This window comes from Felis catus, chromosome E1 (assembly GCF_018350175.1).
Source record: "Felis catus isolate Fca126 chromosome E1, F.catus_Fca126_mat1.0, whole genome shotgun sequence".
NCBI classification, from domain to species: domain Eukaryota; kingdom Metazoa; phylum Chordata; class Mammalia; order Carnivora; family Felidae; genus Felis; species Felis catus.
Genome location: NC_058381.1, coordinates 9,162,501 through 9,183,838, shown reverse-complemented (window position 1 = coordinate 9,183,838; position 21,338 = coordinate 9,162,501). Strand labels below are relative to the sequence as shown.

Here is a 21,338-nt window from a genome sequence, read left to right as displayed (position 1 = left end):
GTGTCCAAATAGGCTTAGTAGGTGTTCCAAAGGATCCTCACTTAGGCCATTTGAGCATTAAAATCGTAGTTAATAGAATCCTAAAAATTTTCTTATCCCAGTAACCTGAATGGGCTGCAAGCTTCCAGTGACGTAGTGTCACCCGCTTTCTACCAGGTTTTCTAGGCTCAACCCTACAGAGCACTCGGTCCCCCAGAGCATTTACCAAGGGGGCCTTTCTTCTTTTTTTGTTTTTTATTTAAAAAAAAATTTTTTTTTTTTTACATTTATTCATTTTTGAGACAGAGAGAGACAGAGCATGAATGGGGGAAGGTCAGAGAGAGAGAGAGAGGGAGACACAGAATCTGAAACAGGCTCCAGGCTCTGAGAGGTCAGCACAGAGCCCGACGCGGGGCTCGAACTCACAGACCGCGAGATCATGACCTGAGCCGAAGTCGGACGCCCAACCGACTGAGCCACCCAGGCGCCCCCTTTCTTTCTTTTTTTTTTTTTTTTAAAAAAAACCTTTCCCCTGAACTTGGATCTCTGTTAAGGGCTTGTCTCCACCTGCCAAGGGGTCTCTCATAAAGGTTGGTGGAGCCAAAGATTCGCCTGCTCTTAGCCCACTGAAAATTTCCTTCTCTAGAGAGTTGGTAAGTAAATCTCTTACAACTGAGAATTTAAAAGTGCGCACTCCATTGTTCGGGTCTACGAGACGGGGGCCTCTCCATCTCCCGAATCTGAGATTTATCTCACTGAGGCCTTCAGGATCAGGTATCCCCCAGTCAGCCTCCAGGACTCGAGGGTACAAAGGAGTGTTGGGATCCCTCAGACTCCCCCTCCAGAACAGACCAGATCTCTGCCCAGACCTCAAGCCCTTCCTTTTCTCCCCTCTTGAGATAGGGGCGGAGCCAGAAAGCCGATTTGTGGGATTTGTGGGGTAATTGCCTGTCACCGCTCTGAAGGGACTCTGATCACAGTGTCCAGAGTGGCCGCTGAACCCATTGCACGGAGTGCCAATCGGGACGGATTCTCTTAGTGCCCTTCCTCCGGGACCCCCAGTGACCTAGACCAGGTGGCCGGGTGACCTGCTCTTGTTGCCCACCGTGTCACCTGTTTTGAGCCGGCACAGCTCAAGGGGATTAGGTGAGAGGTCCCACCTAGGTTGCCAGATTTTGTCACCCGAAACAGGCTTCGCCTCTTGGTGGGAGTGGAGCCAAAAGACACAATCAAGCCAAAGAGAAGGAGAAGGAAGGGTTTTACTTGCACCAAGTAAGGAGAGCGCTGGGGCGATTTCCCAAAGCAGCGTCTCCTGGAACAACAGAATCGGGGAGTCTTAAGCTAAGGGTGTGTGGATATTCATGGCGAGGCATGAATAGATGGTGGCAATCTAGAACTGGGGCAAAAATCGCCCTGAGTTGACAGAGTCCAGGTCCTGGTAGACTGAAGTCGTGGGGCCAGCAAGGGCCGGGGACATCAGTTCTCTGGCTCCAGTCAGTCTGGTGTTTGAGTGCTCAGGGGGCGTTTAAATCCTGCAAAAATGACTCAAGAATGTGCTTCAGGGGCAGTCTTTTGAAACAGCACTGGGGGCCGGTCTTACCACCGACTTATTGTCTCTGATACTGGTTAGGTATGTCCTGATCTGGTAGTTGATGAGGGAGCAAAAAGCCAGCTGAGAGGGCAAAGCACAAACTAACACCCAGCAACCCAGCAATCCCCCTGCCCCCCCCCCCCCCCACCAAGTGGGATATGTGTGACATTCCTCAGGCACTCCCGGCTGCCCCAAAACAAAGGCAGGGGACAAACAAATGGTCAGCTGATAGAGATCACAGTCACCCAGGACATGAATCTCCATCAGTTTGCAACTGTCTTTTTATTTTTATTTATTTTTGAGAGAGAGAGAGAGAGAGAGAGAGAGAGAGAGAGACAGTGTGAATGAGGGGGAGGGGCGGGGGAAGGGCTGGGGAGGGAGACACAGAATCCGAAGCAGACTCCAGGCTCTGAGCTGTCTGCACAGAGCCCGACGCGGAGCTCGAACCCACAAACTGCGAGATCGTGACCTGACCTGAGCCGAAGTCAGACGCTTAACCGACTGAGCCACCCAGTCGTCCCCAGTTTGCCACTGTCTTAGTGATTTACAAGAAAAAAAGAAATCTTAGCAATAACCAGACCTTCAGAAACCTACAGACTCAATTTCCTGGAGCCCTAACATCACCCTCCCCTCCACAGTATAGAAAATTTTACATAATCAGCCAGTCCTCTCACTTAACAATGCAGCCCTTTCTGCTCATATAGGTCCTGTCCCTGTGCGATAATAAAAACGCCTTTTTGCACCAAAAAACGGCTCAAGAATTCATTCTTGGCCATTGGCTCCCGCACCCGGCTTCAAACTGCATCGTCAGTGGCTGTTTGTTTTTACATTTCTCTATTCCCTTAAAATCATTAATTACTGAGGTCTGTTTTTCTGAAATTTTAACATATCCCAGGAAGGTCTGGAGGAAATGTGTTCCAGCAAGTAGTCAAGCATGGATCACAAAATGGCCTGGGGGCCTAAAATGTTAAGAAAGCTGTGTCTTGTCTTTTTCTGGGGACCCCTAACCCTCTCTGCCTACAGAATGTCATCCTTGGCCTGTTTCTTGTGTCACAGCTTGACAAAACTCCTTTGAGGGAGCCTTAGCTCATCAAATACCTGGTGTGTATAAATATACTTGCATTTATAGGATGTCTTTTTCAATTTTTTCACAAAATTGGGGTGCCTGGGCAGCTCAGTTGGTTAAGCGTCCGCCTTCGGCTCAGGTCAGGGGCTCATGGTTTGTGGTTCAAGCCCCGCATCGGGCTCTGTGCTGACAGCTCAGGATTCTGTGTCTCCCTCTCCCTCTGCCGCCCCTCCCCCCCCCTCAAAAATAAACATTAAAAATGTTTTCAAAAATGTAAATTAGTAGGAGCAGATACTGCATCCCCATTTGACAGATGAGAACACTAAGGCTCCGAGAGGTCAAAATACTTACCAGGGTCACACAGCTGGTAGGTGCTAGGCCAGAGGGATAGACCGTTAACCACCTGACACTTCTGACTCTATCTGGATTCCTCCCATAACAAAAACACTCAAGTCCCCCGTTTAATAAGCTTGTTTCCTTCCTACTAAAACACAAGACAGTCTTTATTTTACTCTCACGGAGGTAATAGATCCGATGTCTTCTTTTGAACACTCTTGACGTTTTATTTAGTCGCTGAGTCTGCATCCTGCTTTGGAGGAAGGCTGCCCCCTCAATTCCAGGAAAGCCAAATGCACAGATGTTAGGCTCCCTCCGCCCAGTCAGCTTGCAGAAATACAGAGCATTCTGCAACCATCTGGTTTGCAACAATGAGGTGGAAATTGAAACCGTTTGAGCAAAGGAGGGTCCCCAGGGGGAGTGGAATTAAGAAGAAAGCTTCAGTGGCTCCTGAAACCTAGCATCTTCCCCCAGGGCGAGGACTTCCCCAGGCAGTGAGTTTATTATTTATAGAGAAACCAAATCATTGTCCTCGGATGGCCACAAAGAATCCATGGAGGGAGGGGCAGGTTTTGGCTTTGGAAAGAAAAAAAAAATTTTTTTTCCTTCCTTTGTTCAGGGAATGTAGGTCAGTAGTCTTCTTATTAAAAAAAAAAAAATAGGGGTGCTTGGGTGGCTGATTTTGGCTCAGGTCATGATCTCACAGTTCGTGGGTTTGCCCTGCACCGGGCTCTATGCTGAGAGTGCAGAACCTGCTTGGGATTCTCTCTCTCCCTCTCTGCCCCTACCTCGCTCATGCTCTCTTTCTCATAAATGAATGAATGAATGGAACTGATTGTAAGATTGCTGGGGGAGAGCTAACAAAACTCACATTCTCAAAGAGATTGTAGACGTGTTCAGTTAGCATCACAGGCTCCGGAGTCAGCCTGCTAGGTTCAAATCCCGGCTCGTTCAGAAGCCAGCATTAGCGGCTGGAGGCAGGTGATTCAAGCCCAATTGGCTTAAATTTATTAGTTTAATTTCCTCATCTACGAAATAGGAATAGGAATAGCACCTCTCCCTGGAGGTGGCTGTGAAGATTAGCTCACATAAGATACGTAAAGCCCTTAGCACTGATATTGATAGGAGTATTAACCATAGTGTACAGACTTTGAGCCTCATCCAAGCCCACATGCAGAGATGCATCAGCCAGCTTAGGGCCGTACATTTTCTGGATTGCTTTGAATGTCCTATTTGTGCTGCCCAGGCCCCCTCATGGTCCTCTTTACCACTCTGCTTGAGCTGATGAAGGAAGGTTCTGGAACTTCTGGCAGCTCTGGCTTCTTGCAGGGACCCCATTTCTCCCATGCTTCCTCTCTCCTTGGGAAACCCCTTCTTCCCTGTCTGTGTGGTGCCTGGCAGTGCTTCCCCATGGGAACCAGGCCTGGTTCTCTTTGTAGACAACTATAGGGACCAAGGGCCGGCTGCCCCCAGAAGTGCCACTTTGATATATTGGTTATTTTAAGTAAAAGTTACTTAAGAGACAGCCTATTCAAGAAGGACCCTCCCCCTGAAAGCAGAATAAATCTCCTGTGTGAAAGGCACCCTCCCTGTATCAGGAAGTCAGAGATACCCTTATCACCAGAGGTGGGAACTTTAGAGCGAGAAACTCTGTATAAACAACCCTTGTTATTTTTTACTCATTTACTCCCCCAGCCCAAATTCTGCTTAGAATTCCTCACTAATAGAGGCTCCCAAATTAAGTTTTCTTTGTCCTGTCAATTCCTCACAGATTTACTGTCTCTAAAAAAAAAAAAAAAAAAAAAGTATAAAAACTTCCTGCCTTGGTCATTTCTTTAGATCTCAGCTTCACTAGACCCAGACTGTGCACTGGGTCTCCCTGTGCACATGATAAAACCTTGATTCCCCTGCCCCCCCCCCCCCACCCTTAATCTGTCTCATGCAAATTTAATTCTTGGTCCAGCCAGGAGACCTTGAGGGTAGAGGGAGAATGTTTCCTTCCCTTCATGACACATGGGCTCCCACTGCATCCCAGACTCACTCTCCACAGCCCAGATGCCCATTTTTGTTCTCCTTGTCCCTTGGCAAGTCTGTGTCCACCTCTGGGCTGACTGGCAGCTCCCTGGGAGTTGCTGGGTTTGGGTGATTTTCAAGCCCTGCTTTGATCAGAACCAGCACTTCCAGTCCCATACATGCCCACAGGCACACAGACTGTGGTCAATGCTTTGACTCCTTTTCCTTTTTTTTTTTTTTTAATAATGTTTATTTAGTTTTGAGAGAGGGAGAGAGAGAGACAGAGCTCAAGCTGGGGAGGGTCAGAGAGAGAGGGAGACACAGAATCCGAAGCAGGCTCCAGGCTCTGAGCTGTCAGTACGGAAGCCCAATGTGGGGCTCGAACTCACGAACTGTAAGGATCATGACCTGAGCTGAAGTTGGACGCTCAACTGACTGAGCCACCCAGGTGCCCCCGTTTTCCACTCACTCTGCTCTCTGGGGGTCAGGATGCTGAGGCTCCCCCATGTTGCCATCCGTACATCTTTTTTATTTATCTGACATCAGACACTTGTGTTCTCTGGGTCTGAGTTTTCTTATTCATAAATGTTGGGAAGGAGGAGTGTGGAGAGGATGATTTTCTAAGGTTCCTTCTATCTCTGAAGGTCTGCACCTCACTAGTAAATCAAAGAGCACCCCCCCCCCCCCCATCCCAGCCCTGCACACTGCTTGGCTCCTCCCCGTCCAGAAGCCCGACTGCCCTGGCCATTAGCTTTACTGAGCTGCTGTTTCGGCTCCCATTTTGACTGGGCCTGGATGGGCTATCTAACTTCCAGAAAGCCAGCAGTAACTAAAACAACAGTCGGCTTAGGGTCTCTGGGGAAGCCAAACTGGGAACCCATCTTCCATCTCCAGGGCAAGGGAGAACATTCGTTACTTTAAAAGACTGATTTCATGGGACACCTGGGTGGCTTAGTCGGTTGAGCATCCGGCTCTTGATTTCTGCCCCGGGCTGGGGTCTCACAGTTTGTGAGTTCAAGCCCCATGTCAGGCTCTGTGCTGACAGTGCAGAGCCTGCTTGGGAATCTCTCTCTCTCTTCCTCTCTCTCTGTGCCACCTCCCCCCCTTCTCTCTCTGAAAATAAATAAATTAAAAAAAAAAAAGATTTATTTCTCTTGTTACAGGCAGGTTATTTTGCCACTGTAGGCCTAACCCATAAAGGTCATGAGAATTTAACTTGCGTGATTGCTTTGGGCTTTATTATACCACGGTTCTTGGAGTTGTTATGGAGGTTGATCCCGAGATTCAACAGAGCATAGTCAGCTGAATGCGCTAACTGTATACCACAGAAGGGTCTGAAATCTATTAAGAACCGGGGAGTATGGTCAAATTCCTCAGCTCTCCATTTCCAGCCCACTGGAGACTCCCCATGATGAGGTCCAGCTGTGGCCCCTGGTGGCCCCAGGGTTTGAGAAGAGGTGGTCAAGGTGCACCCTGGCCACACCTCTTTGGCAAACAAGAAGGAGCCTGGGGACAACCCAGTACTAGCCCTTCTGTGGCTTAGGGAAGAGACAACCTTGATGTACTTGCTTTGCTGTATAGGGGCCGAGGGCAGGGCCGAGGGCAGGCCTCCCCAAGATGGGCCACTTTGGCACGGAGATTACCTTGAGTTAAAAAGCAGTTGGGGCTCCTGGGTGGCTCAGTCGGTTAAGTGTCCAACTTCGGCTCAGGTCATGATCTTGTTGCATCCACACGACTCCTGAAACAGAATGCTAGGGGCACCAGTGACAGTCACAACAGAGTTTATTGCAATGAGAGGCAAGGCTGACCGATCGGGACCAACACTTTTGATCAGAGTGCAGCCTCGAACAGCCGGGGTACAGAGTTTTTATAGCCGATCACATCGTTTTATCATCACCTGGGAACAGAACAAAGAAATAGTTCCCAGATGAGTTAGAAACAGTTCCCGGATGGGGTGATTATTTTAGACTTTCTGCAACCAGTGGATCTCCTTGACCCTGCCTCTGATGCTTTGAACTTTGGTTTCCTTAGCTGGTGAAGCCTAATTTACAAGAGTATGAAGTGTAATTTACAAGAGTAAAGGAAGGCTGTTATCTCTTAACCTTCAGTGTCAAAACGAAGCTGTTATCTCTCCAGCTACAGGTTAGCCCTACACTACAGTTTAACCCTTACAATCTCGTGGTTTCTGAGTTTGAGCCCCGCCTTGGGCTCTGTGCTGACGGCTTGGAGCCTGGAGCCTGCTTCAGATTCTGTGTCTCCCTCTCTCTCTCTCTCTGCTCCCTCCCCCACTTGTGCTCTCTCTCTCTCTCTCTCTGTCTCTCTCACAAAGATAAATAAACATTTAAAAAAATGCAGTAAAAAACCCCAGCAGATTCAGGAGAAGGTTTTTACCTCCCCTACAACTGCCTAAGAGAATTCAGCCTAAAAGCTCCAGGAGAGCAGAGAGCTGCATAATAATATGGATGGGGAGGCATGGTGCCCGGTGGACAAGAGGGACCCGGCAAGACCTGTTTGATCGAAGTCCTCTACGTGCCATCGTTTCTGAGTGGCCCAGCGAACACTTATTTACCAAACGTTAACTAACTCTTTGGCATCTTCCCCTGAATTGCATTTTCTTTTCCCTTTAAGCCCCAGACTCCTCCCTACCCCGTTTTCCTTAGTTCAGAATGACATACACACCTCACTTTGCCTGACTGTCTTTGCAATTTCCAAGTCTGCCTGGATGCCCCATGTGTACAAAAGCTAATTTGATCTCCTGTTGATCGGCCTCGTGTTACTTTGATTTTTAGTCTGGCTAAAAGGGGGGACTTGAAGGGCAGAGGAAATTCTGTGTCGCCGACAGTTGGAGGCTGTCTATACGTAAAGGGGAGTTGAAGCTGATTTGGGCTGTTTTTTTTTCCAGCCAAAGCAGGAGGCCTTCAGGCATTCGCTGGGCGCTGGGCAAGACAGACCCTATCTGAGTGTGCAACCCTGTCTTCCGAACCAACATGGGTGTCCCTGTGACTTAGAGAAGGCTCGTGCAACACCCTGGGGCAGCCCTTCCTTCCCGAGGAGACCACAAAGAGATAGGAGGCTAGGGGGCTGGGGTAAGGGCTGCTTATAACCATCATGTGCCAAAACTAAGTGCCATGATCGTTCCGGTCCTTAAGCTCTGTTCTACCTTTCAGTTTGTTCTCTTGTTTTGCCAGCAAGAGCCAACCACCAAACACAATCCAAGAGGCCATCTTCTGATTTTAGGAGAAAAGGGGGGCTGGGGATCAGTTTGCTGATAACGATCCCAGGCCAGAAAGTCCATGGGACTCCCATCCCCAGGTGAACCAGGAACATTCTGAGCTGGTTTCTGGAAGAATGATCTATCCTCTGGTTCCGTGGTTCCCAGACGTTGGGATCTTTGGCAGAAAAATGGCAGAGTGAATTTGGAGGGTTGTCTTAGACGTAACTCTTCCAGATACCTCCACCCACACTGTTTATCACCAGAGGTTCATAAAAGATGAGGGGTTTCGTTCCAGAAAAGGGCACAGGACACAAGCTCAATAAAGTGTAATCCCTTACAATCAATCAAATTCAGATTTATGACGATTTCATTATATTATTTGTATTTTCTCAGTCTGATGGACTGATTTTTCTTAATTTCTACAGGCTCATGGACAGATATTATCTACATTTGTGAATCACAGCTCTGTGTGGCTCAGCAGAGACGCAAATGAAAAAAATCTGGTGAGATTTGTTTTTTTCTTTTAAAAGTTTATTTATTTTGAGAGAGAGAAAGAGCAGGGGAGAGGCAGAGAGAGAGGGAGGGAGAGAGAATCCCAAGGAGGCTATGCACTGTCCGGGCAGAGCCTGACACGGGGCTCGAACTCGTGAGCCATGAGATCATGACCTGAGCTGAAATCAAGAGTCGGATGCTCAACTGACTGAGCCATCCAGGTGCCTCTGGTGAGATTTTTGAAGAGACAAATGGGAAGCTGTTTGCTTAGGAGAAAAGCTTGAGGAGTTTCTTTAGCCAGAAACTGCCATGTAGAGTCCTTGGGTTGAGAAAGCTGTTTTTGAACTATTCCAGATTCCCCAAGGTGATGACCTTAAACCAGCAAACTGGAGGGAATCAGTTGGCATTTATTGTTTACATACCTTTTAGGGAGTTTGCCAGTTTGTGGGATTATTTGTCACAAAGTCAGCTGGAGAAGAAAGATTAATAATGACCTGCCTACCTACAAATTGGTTAGAAAATGGCTTGTTAGAATTCAAATCCTCAAAATTCTAGGTAGTGAAACCTCCCTTAATTCTGGAAAGGAATACCAAACCACCACTTGGCTCTCACATTCCTGGAGGCAGGTCTGACTCAGAAAAGGATACCTAGGCGACATCATGTTAGTTTTGTAAAGAAGAGAGAGACACTCTACTATATACAAGGGCAAAAGTTTGGGGTGGATGTGAGTGGTGTCCAGTTAACCCTGGACCGAGCCTCGCCGCCACAGGACCATCCCTCTGCCTGAATTGATCTCAGTGAATTGCGTAGAATCATATCCTGGTGGAAGGAGCCATCACAACGCCCTGCAGCCGTCACAATGCCCCACAGGACTTGGAGGTCAGAGCTGAACTGACCAGAGTCAGGAGTGGGAAGAGAATGGCACCCAGAACTTCGGGGTCACTTCTTGCTGCTGGAGGGGTCAAGCAAGACTCTCTCTCAGTGACCGTGGAAGGCAGATGGCTTCGGTTAGAGCCCCGGCTCCTCACAAGAGCCTGGAACAGGAAACGGACAAGGGTCAGAAAGAGTCCACCTTCTAGTTAGAAGGGACCTTAGGCAGATCAGAGGAGCCTGTAGGGGCAGGCGAGCCATACAGGGTCCCTCATTCATTCATTCATTCATTCATTCATGCACACGTTCAGCAGACCTATAGCACAAATGATACATAGTCATTCACTCATTCACTCAAGTGACAGGTGCTGGATAAACAGTGGGGGGTGGGGTAAAAAGGCCAGTGGTCTGGCAAGACTTTGCTGGGGGCGGGGCATGAAGTTGAGACCCGTGGGTCTGAGTTGTTAAGGGCACATAAGTTCAGGAGAAAAAAAAAATCTTTTTATGGAAAATACTAGAGTATGTTTGCAAATTGACAGCAGCTATCCAGTGGAGAGGGCCAGAATAAGGGTGCAGGAAGGAGTGTAACGGAAGGGCAGAGTCCCTGCTAAGGCGAGTGGAAGAGGGGAGAGTCCATTGTACTTGAGGAAGGACTTAGACTTTTATAGACCTAGAGACCACGCTGCCACTGCAGAGGGAGGGAGGGAGGGAGGGGAGAGGCGACAGGAGCAGTGACTTTGATTGCACTTTGCACGGAAAGCATGAGCCTAGATCCTCTGCACAAAGGGGAGGTAGGAAGAAGGAAGAGGGTTGAGAAGTGAGGGAGGGAAGAGACAGCTTACCTAGAAGAACACAGCAGGATGGCTATGCAATGGGGGGGGGGGGGAGGGGGCGTGGGGCTGGAGGGAAACTAATGATCCATGGATCCATCCATCTTGAATTTACCAGGTGCCTCTGTGTGCAGTTGGGGATTTTACTCCAATGACCCTCACCTTGAAATGCAGGCTCAAGGAAGGTGGAAAGGGGGCCTATTTGGCATTCTGGGGGTTGCCAGGAGGCTGACATGGAGGGTGGAAAGGGGACCGTGCTTGTGCCGAGCCATGGAATCTAAAAGAAGCTGAGAGGAACGTGAAGACATGAGGCAGGGGATGACAAAGAGGACCTGGCGAGGGGCAGTGCGTTATTGGCCTGCTGGACCCGAGGCACCTTCTTCCGAGGGGCGTTGCTTTTCTTCCTTTTTAATGTTGATTTATTTTTGAGCAAGAAATAACTTGAGCGGGGGAGGGGCAGAGAGCAAGTGGGGGGCAGAGGATCCAAAGCAGGCCCCGGGCTGACAGCACACAGCCCGATAAAGGGCTCAAACTCGCGAACCGTGAGATCCCCACCGAGCTGAAATTGGACACTCAACCAACTGAGCCACCCAGGCGACTCTGTGGGACATTTAAGCGAGGTTGCTTACAGGTATAGTCAGAGCGTAAACTTTCCCATTCCTGATTTTGGAGACAGAGGTTTCTGGTGAATGCAAAACGCGTAGATGAGGAAGGAAGGGAATTCTAACATGGGCTACACCAGGGATGGGCCCTAGGGACCTTATGCCGAGGGACACAAGCTGGACCCAGAAGGAGGAAGACCGTATGAGTCCACTTATGTGGGGGCACCTGGAATCATCAGATCCACAGAGGCAGAACGTCAAAGGCTGGCTGCGGGGGGGCTGGGGTGGGGGCAGAGGGTTGGGGAGTTAGGCTTAAATGGGGACAGTTTCAGTTGGGGAAGAGGGAAGGAGTCTGCAGACAGATGGCGGTGAGGGCAGTACAAAATGCGGATGTACTTAACGTCACCAAAACGGTTAAGGAGGGCACGTTTGATGTCGTGTGTATTTTACCACAGTAAAAAAAAAAAAAAAAAAAAAAAAAAATCCACGTGTGACCATAGAGTGGGCGGCCGACGAAAAGGTCCTCAGCAATGAGGTGGCCACAGAAACACGCAGGGGTGCAGGCTCTGAGAAGGGCGGCAGGGCAGGGTTGGAGACGGAAGCTGTGGTCCAGGAGCTGCAGGGTCCCATGAACAAGGGGCATGGCGGAGAGGTGGGTAGAGGCCGGCGGCTGAGTGTGGGGGGGGGGTGGGGCAGTAGACAGGAGGGCTGGGGGGGACAGCCGTCTGCGTGTTGTGATTGGGGAGCATGGACGATGCCCACCCGGCCCTGGCTCGGGAAGGGGAGAGAAGGAACACAGCCAGTTGAGAGGTGGCAGGAGACTTTGGGACAAGCCCAATGCAAGTTAGGTCAAGTGGGCAGAGGGAACTGTTTGAGAAAGACTGAGGATATTGGGGTGCCCCCGGGCTACAGCAGGAGGAGAGGGGTGGTTATGGGGAACGCTTGGTTCAGCAGGGAATTGCGGGTTTCAGAGATCCGCGGGACGTCAGCCCCAATCTTCTGGTGCCCAAGTGTTGAGCCAGGGTATTGGAGGCCTAGTGAAACGGATCACCTCCCCAGGAAGAAGGCTCAGAGCTCAGGGCCACCACTGTCATCTGGAAGGTTCTGCTTCAAGGCCGGGGGGTGCAGGGGATTTAGAAGCCGTGGAGAATCCTGTGGTCCCCAGAGGGCTAGACGCAGGCCTCCAGAGGACCTCCACTCTCCCAGTAAGCTCGGACGTGAACTCAGAGGCAACACAGTTCCCCCAGAGAGCCCAACCAGGCGTCTGTTTGCTAGACCTGACGGAGGCTGACATGCTCATTTTATGCATGGGGAAGCTCATGTTTTATGGGGACAAAATATACTCTCAGGCCAGGCTGGGACTGAAATTCAGATTTCCTGTCCTCCAGGCCGCCATGGACCCTCTGCTACCTTAGGCTCCAGTGGGGAGGCAGAGAAGGGCTGAGCATGCCCACAACTGCCCTTTAGGGTTGGCGGTAGAGAATGGGACAGGCAGGGAAACTGCGTAAAAGGAGAGAGGGTGGAGGGCGCCTGGGTGGCTCAGTGGGTTGAGCGTCCAACTTCGGCTCAGGTCATGATCTCGCGGTTCGTGGGTTCCAGCCCCGCGTCGGGCTCTGTGCTGACAGCTGGGAGCCTGGAGCCTGTTTCGGATTCTGTATCTCCCTCTGTGTCCCTCCTCTGCTCATGCTCTCCGTCTCTGTTTCAAAAGAAAGAAAGGGAAGGAAGGAAGGAAGGAAGGAAGGAAGGAAGGAAGGAAGGAAGGAAGGAAGGAAGGAAGGAGAGGGTGGGAAGGAGAAGGCAAAGGAAAGAATGGGAGGCTGGGGAGAGGCTAGGTGGGAACCAGGCTGGCTGTCTCAGTGCCCTCTGATCAGTCCTGGAGGCTGTGGAACGGGTCAGGCAAGCCACTTTCCCTCCTCCTCCCGAGAAAGATCAAAGGCTCTAAGCTTGTGGGTGGACCAGTTCCGCTGCAGTGGAACTGTCTTTCTACAAAAAGGATAGGAAGGAAGGCAGCCTTGTCCGCTAATACTGGAGAAAGTTCTGAGAACAGTGTGAACCTGCAGAAGCCAGTTCCTTTCCCTCCCGGCTGAGGGCGTCTAAAAACCAACCATGCAGTTAAATACAGGGAAACCTCTTCTTGGGGGGCGGGGGGGGGGCTCTTCAACAGTGGATGACAGTATTCAGGACAGGGACACTTTGGAAACTTTATATTGCTAGAAAGGGCTGCTTGTAGGCAATCATGATGTGAATATTCGATGCATGTGGAAAATATAACGGGGCTGCAGCTGAGAAGGATTTTTACAGTCTCAGTTCTGTCCAACTCTGAGCAGCCTCTGGATTTCTGGAATGTTTGGGATGGCTGCCCATCTGGCAGATACGAAGAATAATGTGTATCCCCACCCAGTGGCGATGCCTGGGAGCGCCTTTCTTTTAAGGAGTTGGATGCTTCCTGGCTCATCCTCTGGCCATGGGTTATGGGTTGAATTGTGTCTTTCTCTCCCAAATTTATATGTTGCATTCCTGACTCCCAGTACCTCATAAGATGATGACTGTATCTGGAGACAGGGTCTTTAAAGTGGTAACGAAGGGGTGTCTGGGTGGCTCAGTTGCTTGAGCGTCTGACTTCAGCTCAGGTCCTGATCTCCTGGTTTGTGAGTTCAGTTCGAGCCCTGCATCGGGCTCTCTGCTGTCAGTGTGGAGGCCGCTTCAGATCCTCTGTCCCCCTCTCTGTCTCTGCCTCTCCCCTGCTCACACATGCTCATGCTCTCTCTCTCTCTCTCTCTCTCTCTCTCTCAAAAATAAACACATTAAAAAAAAATCAAGTGGTAATGAAGAGTCAGTCACTAGGGTGGGCCCTAATTCAATATGACTGGTGTCCTTATAAGAAGAGGAGATTAGGACACAGAGACCCACCCAGAGGGAAGGCCATATGAAAACTTAGGGAGAAGACGGCCATCTGTAAGCCAAGGAGAGAGACCTCAGAAGAGACCAACCCAGCTGGACACCCTGATCTTCGATTTTAGCCAAAAGAACCACGAAACAATTCATTTCTGTTGTTTATATCAAACCAGTCTGTGGTACCCTGTTATGGCAGTGTGGGGAAACTCACACGCTGTGTCCAACACTTTATTAAGCGGGCAAAGGGGCTGTTTCTTGGGACATACCTCTTTCTAGGAACCATGGGGTGGGAGGCATGGCCTGGGAGAGCTGTCTGAATGGAGCTTTATGTTGAAGGAGACACATTCTTCCCTGACTCTCTGATCCCCTCTGAACACGCTTTTGCGAGAAGGTGATGTGGCCAAGGTCAGGGTCAGAGGCGTATACCCTCCTTTTCCTAGATGCCTCATGTCTGGTTCTACGAGATGGGAAGGGGCTGCCATATCGTTGACGTCCTTGTAAGGACTTCTAAAAATGTAGTTTAGATCCCTTTAAAAAATGCCAACAGGGGTGCCTGGGCGGCTCAGTCGGTTAGGCATCTGACTCTTGACTTCAGCTCAGGTCACAGTGTCATGGGTCACGAGATCGAGCCCCACATGGGGCTCTCCGCTGATAGCCCAGAACCGGCTTGGGTTTCTCTCTCTCCCTCCCTGCCCCTAGCCCGCTTGCCCGTGCGCTCTCTCTCAAAATAAATAAATAAACTAAAAAACAAAACAAAACAAAATGCAAACAAAAAATTTAACCTGTCAAGCCACGTAAAGCGACGCAGGCTTTTTACAGCAGAGCTCAGGAATCTCTAATTCTTTCCGGAGCAGCCACAGACACACGTGGTCTTCGGCTGAGCCCATGGGGTTCCAATGATTCACGCAAGAATAGAAGTTTTGGGGCTGGACCCGAGGAGGGGCCGGAGCCCATGGGGAGATGTTCTGAGTGGCCACGGGCAGCCCGAATAACCTAGCCGCCTCGCCTCGTCATCACGGCCCTGGCTGCCGGCCAAGCCCCGGGCAGAGTTAATGACTAACTGGGCTTCCTCCGGGAGGGCGGAAACAGTTCAACTCCTGTGACAGCTGCAGTCAGTTAGGCGTGGTTTTCTTGTCTGACTCGGGCTGTGCAGATCCCGGCCCGAGGGGCAGAGGAAGGACAGCCTCGCCACCAGAGTCTTCCAGATGGCCGAGCTGGATCTCATGGCTCCAGGGCCACTGCCCGGGATCAGCGCTCACCCTCTGGCCACTGTCAGCCCAGACTCTGGGTCCACCAGCCCGGCCGAAGAAGAGGACACGGGCTCCCTGGGGAGCCCCCAGGGGGAGCCAGAGGCACAGGACGGCGGCTCTGAAGGGCAGGGGGCTCCAGATAGCGCTGCTGCTGGGGAGGAAGAGGAGGAGGAGGAGGTCCTATGTGACTTCTGTCTCGGCACCTGCAGGGTGAAGGCGGTCAAGTCCTGCCTGACCTGCATGGTGAACTATTGTGAGGAGCACCTGCGGCCTCACCAGGAGAACAGCAAACTGCACAGCCACCAGCTGACCGAGCCCGTGAAGGACCGGGACCTGCGCACCTGCCCTGCCCACCGCAGCCCGCTGGTCGCCTTCTGCCGCCCCGATGGGCAGTGCGTCTGCCAGGAGTGCGGCCAGGACGAGCACAGGGGCCACGCCTTGGTCTCCTTGGATGCCGCCCGCAGGGACAAGGAGGCGAGTGCTGGGGTCCATCCAGGAGAGGGAGGTGGGGAGATGGTGTCCCGGGGAGAGGCTGGACGCCCCCACCCCCACCCCGCATTGCAGCTCCTGGGGCTGCCGACTTCACTATGGCTGTCGGTCCAGCGTAAATACCTATTGCACTTGCCTTTAGGCACTTGGAACAGGTCACTCTGGTCCTGTCTCCCCCCGCCGTCCCCATGCTGGGTGTGTGTGTGTGTGTGTGTGTGTGTGTGTGTGTGTGTGTGTCCACGCTTGCTAGCTTGCTGCCATTTCTCAGCTTTCTGCAGTGGATCTGCGTTTGGGTGCAGTGTGCTGGCATTGGAGAGCTTTGGGCAGTGACGTCTCCTGTCTGGATCTGTGTGGCAAGTAATGAAATGCACACATTGGCAGAAGTTCAAGAGAGAAAAAAAAAAGTCAAACCTTTCGCCTGATTTCTCTTTTCCCCTTTACCCCACCCGGGAGACCAGTAGAAAGTGCCCCTCTAGAGATCCCCGGTGTGAAGTCTGATCTGAGAGCTTAAAAAAATGCCAAGGTAGCATAGAATTGGACACTTACCTTCAGGTCCGATGTCAAGGACGGCTTAACTGAGGGAAAATGGAAGTTCCTCATCAGATAGGGGCGCCAGGAGAGGCTGAGAGACACCCCGCACAGAGCCTGTAATTTTATTCCCATCAGATAGAGAGACTGTTTCTAGAACAACTGGCTTTTCTTTGCCCTAAAGCTGATAGCCTGGAGAAGTTCTTGAGAATGGGTTTAGTTACTGTGTATTCTTTGTTTCTCATACTTTGACTCTCCATGAGCGCTTTTTTATTTTTTTTCCTTCAGTAGGGAAGTGCAGTTGACTTTTCTCCCACATTCCTTATGTTCATACTGCTGACAGCTCCCTGTTTACACTACACAGGGCGGGAGACCCAATGCAACTCCTCCTCAGTCCAATGTTCCTGGGCAGCAAAGGGACGGGCTTTCTGGGAAGAACGCTTTACTTGCCAGGGTCCCTCCTCCGTGTCCTTTCTCAGGCACAGATTTTCTCCAGGGTTAGTGGGAATTGTTCTGGAAAGCTCTGTAGCCCAGGGGTCAATGAGTCACCGTCTCCAGCTCAGGAAGGCACTTGCCTAGTGCCTCCAGTGTTTCCAGGGTTAGAGAATGTCAAGTCAGGAAAGCAGGTCACTGCCACTCATGACCAGGATGAATGAGGCTCTTTCGTAATCCTGGAGAGGCTCTCTATCAACAGGTCAAAGGAAAAAGCTCTACATAGTTGAGCCAAGTGGGCTTCAGTAAGTATTGCCGTGTGCTAAATACTCTGTAGATTTTTCCTCCAATCCTCAGATCACTCTATGGGGTGTCATTTCTTTTTATCGCCTCCACGTTTTCCCAAACTCATACAGGCAACTGAGTCATGGGATGAGGCGTGGAAGCTTTTGGGAAGCCACCCTACTCGGGGAACATGAGTGAAGGACCCTAACCAAGATCACAATGCTGTAACTTTCTGTTTGGTACCGAAATCCTGCCACACATATAGTAGAGATATTAGTACAAAGTGTCCTGCTGTTCTCTGTGGGTATAAATGTCTGGATATTGTTATATTTACCTGGAAAAAGTGATGGGTGTACCTGTTGAAAACCAGTCTCCACCAAAGGTTGCAATAGACCATATCAGGAAAAGGTCTCCCTCCCATCCTGGATCCCCTCACTTCCTTCCTCAGTTAAACACTACTATCTCGACTTTCTTCTGTTTCCTTTCAGAAATATTCTGTGTCTGTACTGGCAAGGGATACAATATGGATATTTAAAAAATTTTTTTTAAAGTTTATTTAGAGAGAGATAGAGATAGAGAGACTGAGAGTGGGAGAGGCAGAGAGAGAGAGAGAGAGAATTCCAGGCAGCCTCCATACCATGTGTGGGGTTGGAACTCATGAACTATGAGATCATGACCTGAGCCTAAAGCAAGAGTTGGACACTTAACCAACTGAGCCACCCAGGTGCCCCGCAATCTGGCCCTTAAACAATGAAAACTGGTGCACCACAGGGAGGGTAATTGTAGTTCCGAGCAGGGAGCAGTTGCGTAAAGCGTGTTTGGAACCCCGGATTCAGACATCCTAGGGGAGAGCTGTGTAAGGTGAAATAAAAACTCGGTAAAGGAGCTCTAGAGTCATTTTTTTGGTGCCGAAAAGCCGTCACGGTTACAGGTACATGCAACAGCCCCACCCCCCAGACTTGTGGTGAAGGCCCCAGTTCAAAACCTCCGCCTTGCCGGTCTGCACGACAGAGCTCTTGTCCTTTCCATCCTGTGCCCTTGTTTTCGGCTCAGAGAGCAAGCCTACGTCCTAAGTGCAGCCAGACTCTTGTTGGCTCTACCAAATCTTAGGGGCCAAAAGCTTTCTCGAAAGGAGCCCAAGAGGCCAGCCCAGAAGACCCAGTGGCTTGATGAGGCTGTAACCGCCACCGGGACTATTTTGAAAGTTGTACTAGACATCATTAAGGTTCCAGAAGCTTGGTATGCCCTTCAGCTAGCGCCGGCCTGATGGAGTCCTTTGCAGCGAAGGTCACTTTGGGTAGTGCTGAGGGCTAATTACTGAAGCAGGCACGTTGTTTCAGGAAAGTGCAAACGGCAGGGTCAGCCACGAGGACACAAAAGCCGCTGAGATCCTGCATCAGAGTGACAGAGCCACTGATTTCTCCGTTAACCAAGGGAGCCCCTGCTGAGGCTCCTCGGGTCTCCGGCTACGCCGGTGGGGGCAAAACCTCGGGATTCGGGGAGTTGGGTGTTCTTTGCTATATGTTCCGTCCTGCTGGGCTTCCAGAGCCCGGCTCTTCCTGATGGGGACCCCTCGACACTTCTCTCCGCCCCGGGCCGGCTTCCTGAGGCCTCTCAGTGCAGTTGGCCTTGCGCACCGGCTGCTGATTTCCCGTGCCTTCTCTGAATCGCGGGCACGCTGCCACGAGAACGAAACTGGGTGTGTGCGTGCGTGCGTGCGTGTGTTCATGCGTGTGTGCATGCCTGGTGAACGCTTCCTGACCCAGGAAGTGCACGTGCTTCTTTCCCGTTCTCCCTCAAGCTTATCAAACCATCATTGATTGCTTCCTATGGGCTAAGCGTGAGACCACACTGTCTGTCCTCGGGGAGCTTGGACTCTAACGAGGAAGCCAAGGAACGTTCCACGGCTCCCTGGAGTGCCAGAGGGCTGAGGCAGCAGAACAGCTACATGTTCCAAGGACGGAGTTGTCCCCAGGAATGAGGCCAGGGCAGGGTTCTCAGAGAGGGGGACGTCCTGTCTTGGATCATGCGTCCACTAGTGACAGGCCATTACATTCAGCCTCAGCATTGGTTCCAGAGAGTTCAGGACTAGACGTGGCCCACGGACAGTCTCCAGGGAGAGCAGGAGCCAAGTTTCTGTGAGCCACACGAACCAGCATTGTCCTCGGCCCATTCTCCGGTAGCCAAAAGGCAGATGATTGGAGGCCACTCAGGAAAAGAATTTCTTCTGGAAGTTCTGAGAAATGTTTTGGACTCAGTATTATTACGTAACTTGTTTTTCCTTAGACATTCTACCGGGGTGTCTATCTCAGGGAGGATGTTCTGTTTGGCTGGACTGGCATGTAGTAGGTTCTGACCAATCCACTGAGGAATGAAGTCAGCCCGGGTGGAACTCTTGTGCTACCAAGTGCAACCTCTCCAGAACGACCAACCAACGTTGTGTGGATGGAAATACAAAGGAACCGACACCACCTGGAATTTTCTTCTCCCTTCGCCTTCCCTCCGCTATTCCTGCCTGCACCTCTGACCTGAAGTCTGACCCCTGAGCTGGGTGCTACCTTCCGCAAGAACAATTCTGTTAACCTATTCTTGTGGCCCTGAACCAGAGGAGAAGCTAAATGATCTGACAGGGAGGGATGCCGGGGTGGCTCAGTCAGTTAAGCATCCAACTTCAGCTCAGGTCATGATCTCACGGTCCATGAGTTCGAGCCCCGTGTCGGGCTCTGTGCCGACAGCTCGGAGCCTGGAGCCTGCTTCTGATTCTGTGTCTCCCTCTCTCTCTGTCCCTCCCCTGCTTGCGCTCTGTCTCTGTCTCTCTGTCTCTCTCTCTCAAAAAGAAAATAAAAACAAAATAAATAAAAAAAAAATGCACTGACATGGAGAGATCACATAACCAGCAATGGCGGGTCTCAACACTCCAAATACTGTGCCTCTTGTACATTTGTCATTACCTTGCTGATGTAGACAGTGCCGTCCCGTCTAGGACTGTGTGTGCCTGGGGCACCCTGTCATTTTCTAGGAACAGGATTAACTGGAGATACAGGTCTCCCCAAGCGGCCCCACCTTTTGTGGTAATCCCAGCGCCTTCCCCTGGGGTGACTCACTCAGAGAGGTCCCCACTAGGTAGTCAGGAGTCCTTTTCTCCTTTTATGGCAGTCTGCAGGCAACGGAGAAGGCCCGTTCCCCGGCTCCTCTCTGGGAGCGTCCCTGTGCTCTGCATCAGGCTGGGGCTGCCCGTGTTGTCCGCTGCCAGGCTGTGTTTCCGCTCTGTCTCCTACCACCTTTAAACAAGCACGTCACATTTCTCCCCTTCCCTGGGACAGTTCACTGTATAAGCCTTTTATTTATTTACTTCTTTTAATGTTTATTTGTTTTTGAGAGAGAGAGAGAGAGAGCACAAGTAGGGGAGGGGCAGAGAGAGAGAGAGAGAGAGAGAGAGAATCTATAGCAGGCTCCAGGCTCTGAGCTGTCAGCACAGAGCCGGATGTGGGGCTCGAACCCGTGAACCGTGAGATCATGACCTGAGCCGAAGTCAGACGCTTAACCGACTGAACCACCCAGGCGCCCCTGTGTAAGCCATTTAGATAGACCAGGATTCCATGACTGCTCCCAAAAGGCCAGACCCTCCCTCCGCCTCCAAATAGGTCTGGGGTGGGGAGGTCGTGAGGCTCCCTCAGTTCCAAGTCAGCATCCCAGGTCCTGAGCAAAAGGAAACAAAATAAAACAAAGCAAAGGAGTTACCTGCCCCCTGCAGAGGGGGACAGAGCCTCCTTCCTGCCTCCCTATACCCTCACAAGGGGGCCTGGAATCCGCCCCCAAGTTTCTGTAGGAAAAAGCAGAGAGCATTTATGCCTTCTGAGTTCCCTTAGGACCAAATGACACACAGCTTCAAACGCAGACAGAACCTGTTGAAAGCAGTTAAAACTATTCTTTTTGTGCTGATTCATGCCCTTGTGGTCGGGCCTTTGAAGGTTGCAAAGGTTTCGGCTTTATGTGTTGGCACACTTCTTGGCAGAAAGGTGCTCGGGGAGTCTCCGGAAGGAACAGTGAAGCAGGTGGTGGGGATCGGAGTGGGCAAACCCAAGGTTCTCGAGCAGGCACTTGGCTTGGGCGGGAGGGCTCGCTCTGCCTGCCTCCAGGCGCGATGAGCACGTGATGGGACACAGCCATGGTGGCATCACCCGGGACAAGAAAGGGTGACCACGAAGGCCTCACTGACGTTGGTGGAGCACGAGCAGCGTGCCAGCTACAAGGGCAAGTTCACAGTCACGCCCGCTGTGTCATTCGATCCTCACAAAACCCCCATGAGTGAGGTGCCTCAGTTACCCCCATTTCACAGGTGAGGCAGTGGAAGTCAAGAGGCGCTAAGTAGATTTTCCACTGCCAAGTAGAAAACCTGGGGTCCCTACCCTTGGCTCCAGCTCGTACTCCTTGTACGGTTATTCCGGGGGCAGGGGGGCTGGGCT

At 51.1% G+C, this 21,338-nt stretch overlaps 1 protein-coding gene across 4 annotated transcripts in view; it reads left to right on the top strand.

Moving 5' to 3' along the window:
• The window catches only part of TRIM16 (tripartite motif containing 16), a 42,778-nt gene that overhangs the window by 8,186 nt on the left and 13,254 nt on the right, over positions 1-21,338 (top strand). The window contains exons 5-7 of one of the 4 annotated variants that reach the window (XM_045045359.1): positions 7,017-7,127; positions 8,625-8,702; positions 15,348-15,612. In XM_045045359.1, the coding sequence (XP_044901294.1) occupies positions 8,689-8,702; positions 15,348-15,612 (279 nt within the window). In that variant the 5' untranslated portion in view covers positions 7,017-7,127; positions 8,625-8,688. Of the gene's footprint in view, positions 1-7,016; positions 7,128-8,624; positions 8,703-14,618; positions 15,613-21,338 lie in introns of those variants that run through there. The other 3 variants (XM_006939855.3, XM_023244652.2, XM_003996307.6) reach the window with 3 other exon arrangements.